This window comes from Eumetopias jubatus, unplaced genomic scaffold, assembly GCF_037043125.1.
Source record: "Eumetopias jubatus isolate StellerSeaLion01/CBP00866 unplaced genomic scaffold, mEumJub1_p1.0 scaffold_9, whole genome shotgun sequence".
NCBI lineage: Eukaryota > Metazoa > Chordata > Mammalia > Carnivora > Otariidae > Eumetopias > Eumetopias jubatus.
The window spans coordinates 67,440,950-67,451,216 of record NW_028274815.1 but is presented as its reverse complement, the minus strand read 5'-3'; the positions used below and the strand labels follow the sequence as shown (position 1 = coordinate 67,451,216).

General features: G+C 39.4%; 1 protein-coding gene and 1 pseudogene across 1 annotated transcript; both read left to right on the top strand.

Annotated features, from left to right (window-relative positions):
• The first annotated feature begins 6,142 nt into the window (after positions 1-6,142).
• On the top strand, positions 6,143-6,556 carry LOC114209712 (transmembrane protein 242 pseudogene; annotated as a pseudogene).
• Positions 6,557-7,008: 452 nt separating this feature from the next.
• On the top strand, positions 7,009-8,136 carry LOC114209852 (L-lactate dehydrogenase A-like 6A). The gene has a single exon (XM_028104073.2). It carries the CDS (start codon positions 7,009-7,011, stop codon positions 8,134-8,136), a length of 1,128 nt encoding a protein of 375 aa, XP_027959874.2.
• Positions 8,137-10,267: the final 2,131 nt, after the last annotated feature.

The window sequence follows — 10,267 nt, the reverse complement described above, 5'->3', positions numbered from 1 at the left end:
AATACACATGCCAAAAAAACATAATATATAAATCAGAGGACAAAGCATGAAAATCAAGGGAAACACGAACTGAAGTCAAAAGACAAAACAAAATGAAGACAAAAATGCAAACGCATCGTGTACAGTTCATAAAGGCCCTATCAAGTGTCTTCCAAACTTCCTCAGAGCCAAAGGAAAGAGAAAAGTAAATTTCTCTGAGCAACATATACACTTGTGTTACCAGAAAAGATCAAACATCCCAAGTCCTCAGAGGAAAGAAAGTTCTAAATTAGCACCAGTGTGAAAAGCAAATGTTCCCATGCATTTTCCTTACCTGCTGGTACACAAACACAGCAGATCTTCTCCTGCTTCAGACCTCCGTAGTCACTCTTCTGCTCTCCGAATGCCCTTCCCCCCACTCAGTCACGTGCTTCAGTCTCCAACCGCCTCCAATCTTACCCCAAACAACACAGGCTCAGTGAGGCCTCCTCAGCGCCCCTGCTTAAGACTGCAGAGCTCCAGTCTTACCCTGCACGGTCACGCTCTCTCTCCAGTTCATTTTTCTACATAGCGTGTACCATCTTCTCACATACCATAAAGCACATTCATTCTGTCTATTGTCTATAACTCTGGGCCCATCACCAACTAGAACATAAGTCCACAATATCAGAATGTGTCTGTTTTGTTCGTTACTATGTCGCAGGCCCATAGTATCTGCAAATTTATTAAATGAATGAACAAATGGGCAAGTTCTCAATATTATTATGATGTGCAACAGCTTCCCTTTGTGAAGTAATTCCACTGGGCAAGAAATTTGGTTCTATTATGTACACATTTAGTGATGTGGCTTGATCCAAGGTCAGATTTAAACCACCTATGGTGGCTCTTAACCATATCTGGTCACAGACTCCTTTGAGATTCCCAAGAAACAGACCCTCTAATGTAATGCTGTCCAATAGAAATATAATGCAAGCCACACATATCACGTTAAATTTTCTAGAAGCCACATTTAAAAATGAAATTAATTTCAATAATGTATTTTGCAGGGCAGCTGGGTGGCTTAGTCCGTTAAGTGTCTAACTCTTGATTTTTGGCTCAGGACATGATGTCAGGGTTGTGCAATTGAGCCCCAAATTGGGCTCTGTGCCCCGTGTGGAGCCCACCTAAGATTCTCTCTCTCCCTCTGCCCCTCCCCCTCCTAAAAAGTAGGATACACAAATTGTCATTTCATTTTTTGCATACACAAATTGTCATTTCAACACGTAACACAATATAAAATATTATTAAGCCATCTAGTTTGTGGTAATTTGTTAGAGTAGCCACAGGAAACTAATATATAGACCAAAAAAAAAAAAAACCAAGATGCAAACTACCAAAATCAGGAACAAAAGAAGGAGCATTGTTACTGACCTTTCAGAAATTAAAACACTAAAAAGAAAATATTATAAATTACCTTATGCCAGGGTGCCTGGGTGGCTCAGTCGGTTAAGCATCTTCCTTTGGCTCAGGTCATGATCCCTGAGTCCAAGGATGGAGCCCTGCATTTAGGGTTGTCCCCGTTCAGCGGGGAGTCTGCTTCTTCCTCTGCCACCCGCCTCTTGTGCGCTCTCTCTCTCACTCTCTCTCTCAAATAAATAAATAAATAACCTTATGCCATGAAATTAGAAAGCTTAGATGAATCCTATGAATTCCTAGAAAAACACAAATTTCCAAAACTGAATCGATACGAAAGAAAAAATCTGAATAGTCTTACAACAAGAAAATAAGTTAACAATTAAAAATTCTCACAAAGATGAGTCCAGGCCCTAAGGGCTTCACTGGTAGGTTCTACCAAATACTTTAAAAGGAAAAACTACTGATCCCTTACACATTCTTTCAGAAAATAAAGACAGAGGAAGCACTTCTCATTTCATTCTATGTGAACAATATTATCCTGAGAACAAATCCAGTCAAAGACATTAGAAGAACAAAATACTACCAACATTCCTCATAAACATGGATGCCAAAATTCTTAACAAAATACTAGCAAACTGAATCTAATGACATATTAAAAAGCTTATACGCCATGACCAAGTAGGATTTGCCCAGGAACATGGCTAGTTTAGTAATGAAAATCAATTAGTGTAATATACCATATCAATAGAATAAATGATAAATCCACATGATCATCTCAACAAATGCAGATAAAGTAATAGACAAAATCTAACACCATTTTTAATTTAAAAAACAAAAACAAAAACCTCTGAACAAACTAGGAATGGAACCTGACAACGAGCATCCACAAAACACCCCATAGTTAACAGCACACAAGATAAAAGGCTTAATTATTTCCCCCAAAACTGTTACAGTGGAAGGTTGTCTACTCTCTCCACTTCTATTAAACAATGTACTACAAATTTTAGTCACTATAAGAAGACAAATTAAAAGAAATTAAAGGCATCCTGATTAAAAATAAAGACGTAAAACTGTCTTTAATTGCAGATTAAATGATCATACATATAGAAAGTCCTAAGAAATCATAAAACTCTACTAGAATTAATAACAAAGTCACAGGATACAAAATCAATATACAAAAATTAATTATATTTCTATATATAGCCATCAAAGAATCTAAAAATGAAATTAAGAAAACAATTCGGGGCGCCCGAGTGGCTCAGTTGTTAAGCGTCTGCCTTCAGCTCAGGTCATGATCCCAGGGTCCTGGGATACGTATGCCCCACATCGGGCTCCCTGCTCCCACTCCCCCTGCTTGTGTTCCCTCTCCCACTCCCTCTCCCACTCCCCCTGCTTCTCCCTCTCCCACTCCCCCTGCTTGTGTTCCCTCTCTCGCTGTGTCTCTCTCTGTCAAATAAATTAAAAAAAAAGAAAGAAAAGAAAACAATTCTATTTACAATGACATTTAAAAAGAATAAAATATTTAAGAATTACTTTAACAAAAGAAGTGTAAAATTTACATACTGAAAACTATGATTAAGCCCCTCCCCAAAAATCTATAATTGCTGAAATAAAGTAAAGAAGGTCTAAATAAAGGGAAAAACTTCCCATGTTTATGGATAGACTCAATATTGTCAGACTGATCTATAAATTCAATTCAATCCTTACAAAATCTCAGGAGGACTTTTTTGTAGAAATTTACAAGCTGATTCCAAAATTTATATGGAAAAGTAAAGAACCTAGAATAGCCGAAACAATTTCAAAAAAGAACAGAGTTGAATCTTTTACACTGTCCAATTTCACAACATACTCAAAAGCCATAGGAATCAAGACTGTAGTGTTGACAGAAGGACAAATATATAAGACCAATGGAATAGAATTAAAGATTCGAGAAATAAAATCATCTGTCTTGACAAAAATGACAACACAATCCAATGTGGAAATGATAGTCTTCTCAGTAGATGGTGCTGAGATCATGGGATAAGCACATGAAAAAAAAACAATAATAATAAACTTAGACCCTTACATCATAAATACATAAAAATCAACTAAAAATGAATAATGGACCTAAATAGAAGAACTAAGCATATAAAACTCTTAGAAGAAGATACAGAAGACAATGTTCATGACACTAAATTAGGCAAAGAGTCTTTGATATAGTGCTAAACACACTATTCATAAAGAAAATAAATCAATATATTGGACTTCACCTAGGAAAGGTAAAGTTGTAGAGATAGAAAGCAGATCAATGGTTGCCTAGGGCTATGGCATGAGGGAACTCCTTGGAGTCATGGAAATGTTCTAAAACTTGATTGTGGTGATGGTTACCAAGTCTATAAATTCAACAAAAATCATTGACTTTTCAACTGTACACTTACAATAGGTGCATTTATGGAGAATAAATTTGATCTCAATAAAGCTGTTTTTCTAAAATGTGAAATGAGCAGTCATCCACCTTCCAGAAGTTCATAGTCTAAGAACATACAGATAATGTTTAAAAAAAAAAAAAACTGGTATCTGTTAATTCAGAGAATAACAAAACACTGGAGGAGGGAGGTGATATTACTTCAACTGTGTCAAAGTTACTTGTATCAAAAGGAGATCCCTGGGAGATGGTAAACATCCTGACATTCTCCTGACATGTTTTTCCTCCTGGCATTTTACAGTGTTTAGTGTCAATGGATCCTGAAGCAGAAGACAGTAACTTAAATCTTGCAACAAGGTGTGAGCAGCCCAGGCACCAGAGAAAATAAAACCACAAAATCAAGACCCCCCCAGTAAGCTGTGCAGCTTTTTCCTGGAGGCATTTGTCAAGTTCTAAGTTGTTCAGGACAACAAGCTAAGAAGCAAAGCAGAAAACTGGAGCTAAGAAACTAAAAATCTAAGCATTGCTCAGAGCAGAAAAAATTTGGAGTTTCAGGACCCTCAAGGATGAATGGCCCTTGTAAACACCCCAGATTCTCAGTTGAAATCCCTGAAAGGCCATACTCTAGATGAGAAAAATAAACCAACTGACATAAACACTGAAATCCATCCTTAAATCATCTTCACCACTAGCTGAATCAAGGTGATCTGCCCCCACTGAGTCAAACTGCTGGCTGAAAGAAAATTACATCTTCTCCGGAGGAATGTTGGTTCACAACCTTGGAGCTCCCTGGGAGAAATTCAAAACTTGCACCTATACACAAAGGGCAAGGAGAGACAGAAGAAAGAGGCAGACCACTCCAAATTGGGAGGTGGCAGGCTTCATAAGCCAGGGAACTTACATAGAAGGTTTGTCTTGGGTGTCTGTAATATAGTATATCTTCATACCTACCCACTAGAATCTTGAAAGTTTATATAGAGGCCTTACCAGGGTTCAGTAATATATACTGTCCAGATGGTCTCAACAACATATTGTTCTCTTAAGGTTGCAGCCTTGAAATAGCTCCAGCTATGAGCAAAACATACAATCCAAGGACAGAGGAGGGGATGAGGGCCTCCAATTGCCCAGGTCCAAGTTGCAGGTCAACCAGCAGTCACATCGTCTTGATGACCTCTTCCAACAAGGAATAACACATCAGCCAGATTATGTGTAAATTGTGATACACAAAATCTGGCATTAAATGGAAACTTAGCAGGCGTATCAAGAGGAAGGAGCAAATAAGCATAAAAAGTGAAAATATATTAGAAACAGACCCACCAACAATCCAGATATTGGAATTTTAGATATTGAAGTAAACGTTTAATACGTTCATGAAAATAGATTGAGATGTGGAGTATTTTATCAGGGAACTAAAATCTATGAAAAAGTCCATAATCTAAAACCTTCCCACAAAGCAAATTCCAGGTCCAGCGACCTTCACCAGTGAATTCATCCAAATACTTAAGGAAGAAATAATGCCAACATTACACAAGCTCTTCTAGAGAACAGAAAAAGAGGGAACACTTCCCGGTTCCTTTTACATGGTGGGCATAACCTTGATACCAAAACCCATTGAGGATGTTAAAAGAAAAAAACATAAACCAATCTCTTTTTTGAATAGAGATCCAAAAATTCTAAGCCAATGCAATTCAGTAATATATGAAAAGTGCAGTTCATCACAATCAAACTGAGTTTATTCCAAAAATTTAAAGTTGATTTAACATTTTAAAAGTATTTTAATTAATCTATGAATTCTACCACAATCACAGAATAAAGGGAAAAACTCACATTTTTACCTCAACAGATGCAGAAAAAAACATCTGATGAAATTGAACATGGATTCATAATTTTTTTCTAAAGATTTTTTCATTTATTCATTTGAGACACAGAGACACACACAGAGAGAGAGAGAGAGAACATGAGCAGGGGGAGAAGCAGAGGGAGGGGGAGAAGCAGGCCCCCGGCTGAGCAGGGAGCCCAACGCAGGGCTCGATCCCAGGACCCTGGGATCATGACCCGAGCCAAAGGCAGACGCTCAACCATCTGAGCCACCCAGGCGCCCTGGATTCATAATTTTTAAAGTTCAGTAAAATTAGGAGGAGAAAGGAACTTCCTTAATTTAATGAATGGTATATTTTTAAGACCTACAACAAATACTACACTTGATGAAACAGTGAAAGTTTGATCCATCAGATCTGGAATGTAACAAAGAATGCCAGTCAGCACCACTTTGTCAACCTTGAACTAGCCAATGAAACAAAACAAGAAAAAGAAATAAATGGTATAAGAAATGGAAAAGAGACCCAGTAGTGGAGGCTTATAAACATGGGGACAACCGGTGCTGGGCCTGGACCGCCGTCCGCTGGTCTCGACACTCCGGGATCCACAGACGATCGGCTTTTCCTGGTGAAAGGTGGAGTTTTCCTTGGTACTGTGGCTGCAGCAGGAATGCTAGCCGGATTTGTTACAACATTATCATTGGCTAAAAAGAAGAGCCCTGAATGGTTCAATAAGGGTAGGATGGCCACAGCCGCCTTACCAGAGAGCGGGTCTTGCCTTGCCTTGCGAGCCCTGGCTTGGGGCTCACTTTACGCGTGGTGTGGGGTTGGTGTGATCAGCTTCGCAGTCTGGAAAGCTTTAGGAGTTCACAGTATGCAGAGAAATGGTGAAGGCGGCCATTTGGAGGCAGAACACACACACCTTATTCTTCCCCACAGGGATGCAGTTCAGAAAACTTAACCCTATTTTTATTTGTACTTATTGGGATTATTTTTACTTGGCATCTGTAGCAAAAATAGAAAATCAGTAATCCCAGGGATCTGTGTTGAGCCATTATATATGTTAAAGACTGAAGAGAATTTGTGTTTATAAAATTTTCACTTCAGAATTCATTCACTAGAGAAGCCCTTTTCCCACCCTAGTCCGAGGCAAGTACTTTCCTGGAGGCCCTTGAGATGCCCCGCAGGCTTGCCGCCATGCGCAAACGCAGTAGGGGCTGCGGGGCCCTCCGACCGCACAGCCTTGCGCAGCCGCAGTAGTGGACTGAGGGGCCTCCCGACAGCCACGGGCTTGCGCAGCCGCAGTAGCAGGTAGAGGGGGCATGTAACGGTTGCTCGCAGCTTTCACTCGCGCCTCAGAGCTTGTCTGTCGCTTCCCCCGGTTCTCTTCCTCCGCCTCTGGAGTAAGTGGCCATGAGTTGGGCTGTGGGAGTCCTGCGGGCCGGCCGGAGAGTGGGCGCTGGGAGAGTGACTTCGTCGTGTCTCTGCCGGCCGGCGGGCCTCCCGCTCACGGGCGCCTGGGCGGTCACCCCCGTGTCCAAGATGGCAACCGTCAGGTGTGAGCTTATCAAGAATTTCACTTCCGAGGAGGCCGTTCATCACAACAAGGTCTCCATTATAGGAACCGGATCAGTTGGCATGGCCTGTGCTATCAGCATCCTGTTAAGGGGCTTGACCGATGAACTTGCCCTTGTGGATGTTAATGAAGACAAACTGAAGGGTGAGACCATGGATCTTCAACATGGCAGCCCTTTCTTGAAAATGCCGACTATTGTGTCCAGCAAAGATTACCTTGTCACTGCAAACTCCAGACTCGTGGTCATCACAGCAGGGGCACGCCAGGAAAAAGGGGAGACACGCCTTAATTTAGTCCAGCGAAATGTGGACATCTTTAAATTAATGATTTCCAGCATCACCCAGTATAGCCCTCGCTGCAAAATGATTGTTGTTTCCAATCCAGTGGATATATTAACTTATGTGACCTGGAAGTTGAGTGAATTTCCCCAAAACCGTGTCATTGGAAGTGGTTGTAATCTGGACACTGCCCGTTTCCGTTTCTTGATTGGGCAGAAGCTTGGTATCCACTCTGAAAGCTGTCATGGGTGGGTCCTTGGAGAGCATGGAGACTCGAGTGTTCCTGTGTGGAGTGGAGTGAACATCGCTGGTGTCCCTCTGAAGAATCTGAACTCAGATATAGGAACTGATCAAGATCCTGAGCAGTGGAAGAATGTCCACAAAGATGTGATTGCTAGTGCCTATGAGATTATTAAAATGAAAGGTTATACTTCTTGGGCCATTGGCCTTTCTGTAGCTGATTTAACAGAAAGTATTTTGAAGAATCTTAGAAGAGTGCATCCGGTTTCCACCATAATTAAGGGTCTCTATGGGATACATGAAGAAGTATTCCTCAGTGTTCCATGTATTTTGGGAGAGAGTGGTATTGCAGACCTTATAAAGGTAAAGCTGACCTCTGAAGAACAGGCTTGTCTGAAGAAGAGTGCAGAAACACTTTGGGAAATCCAGAAGGAGCTCAAGCTTTAAAGTTGCTTGAAACTACCTTTTTGAAGTTACTGAAGGGATAGTAGTTAGAGGGTTTTGTATGTCCAATTTTTTTTTATAAGTTTGAATTTCTAGAAGTTGGAAACAGAAAAGGAAGTAGAGTGAGTTACCTGTTTATTTAGCCCCCCAGCTTTTTCATTTAGTATCCAGATGTCAGGATGATTTTTTTTTTCCACAATGATTCAGTGATTGCATCAAAGAAGGTGTTTTTGTACCACTAATGTACCAGTACTTGCTCTGTGTGTGTTGGTTGCAGTTGCTCTTTGGTCCAAAAGGGATTAGGATATAGGTGTTTGTGTTACAGAAGTGATAATTTTCATTAAGTACATGTTCTTTCATTCTGGATGGCTTATACTTACTGTGTTCATTTATATACCGTTTTTAAGGCATTGTAACTTCCTCTACAATGTAAAAATAAATGTACATACAGAAGTAAAAAAAAAAAAAGAAATGGAAAAGAAAAATAAAACTGTCCATATTCACAGATGACATAATTATATAGAAATCTAAAAGAATATCTATGATCTATTAGAATTAATAAGTGAATTTAGCAAAGTCATTGATATAGGTCTAAAAACAAATTAGATTGTATATTTACATACCAGCCAAAAAGAAGTTAAAAGTAAAACTTTTTTTTTAAGATTTTATTTATTTATTTGTCAGAGAGAGAGCACAAGCAGGGGGAGTGGCAGGCAGAGGGAGAAGCAGACTCCCCACTGAGCAGGGAGCCCATTATGGGACTCGATCCCAGGACCCTGGGATCATGACCTGAGCTGAAGGGAGACGCTTAACTGACTGAGCCACCCAAGCATCCCAAAAGTAAAACTTTTTAACATATTATTTTAAATTGATACTTTTACTCAAAAAAATTAATACCAAGAAATAAATCTAATAACAGATGTTCAAAACTCAGTACAGAAAACAAAACATTACTGAGAGAAAGTAAAGAAGACCTAGATATAGAAATTTCCTAATTAAGTAAGGGAAGACTCAACATTGCAAAGGCAACAATTTTCGTCTATGTTGCTATAGATACATGCAATCCCAATCAAAAGTCCCTGCTGAAATTTTTTTATTGGAAAAGAACAAGGTAACTAAAATTGATGTGAAAATTCAAGGGGCCTACAATAGCCACAGCAGTCTTAAAGAACAACATTGGCAGTGTGGGGACCAAGGGCAGGCCTCCCCAAGATGGGCCACTTTGGCATGAACATTATTTTGAGTTAAAAGCAATCAAAACCCAGCAGATTCAGGAAAAGCTCTTTACCTCCCCCTCAACTGCCTGCTTGTACCAGGAAGAGAGTTATTAATAGAGAGTTTCTTTACCTAAGAAACTTATCTACATAATAGGGCAATCTTTTTTTCCAAACATGTCCTTTGACCTTCTTGCTAATGGTCTTTCTCCCCTTTGTATCCCCAGACCCCTACCCCTCTCCATAGCTCATATAAGCATCATGTTGCCTCACTGTTTGGAATTTCCATGTCTGTGTGAATTCCCCATATGTACCCTATTTTTTTTCATTTTATTTATTTAAGTAATCTCTACACGAACTCACAACCCCAAGATCAAGAGACTCACACTCTTCCAAATGAGCCAGCCAGGCACCCACCCCATATGTACACTACTAAATTTTATTTTCTCCCATTCATCTGTTTCTTATCAATTTGATTCCTAGTCTAGCTAGAAGGACTCTGAATGGTAGAGAAAATTCTTCCTCCCCAACAGCAGTGTGGTGGGAAAATGATGATCTTTACATTAAATGGTTTTTGAGTAAATGAGATATCCATATTTCATATCTCATTAAAAATGAATCTCAATCCTGCCACATAATACACACACACACAAATTCCAGATAGATAGGTCCAAATGTAGAATGTGAAAAAATAAAGCACCTAGATGATAACATAAGAAAATATCTTGACAAATGTTCATAAACAGGACACAAAAAATCACTAAGCATAGAGTTTATCAAAAGACAATTTTAGGATAGTAAAAAGTAGAAGATATTTACAATACATATATTCAACAAGGACTTATATTTCAAATATGTGAAAAAACACTGTAAATCAACAAGTAAAACCAACAACCAGTTTTAAAGAATGGGCAAAAGAG

Bases quoted from the DNA above. Each gene is read 5' to 3' on its own strand.
- LOC114209852 (XM_028104073.2), top strand. From the start codon at position 7,009: ATGAGTTGGGCTGTGGGAGTCCTGCGGGCCGGCCGGAGAGTGGGCGCT.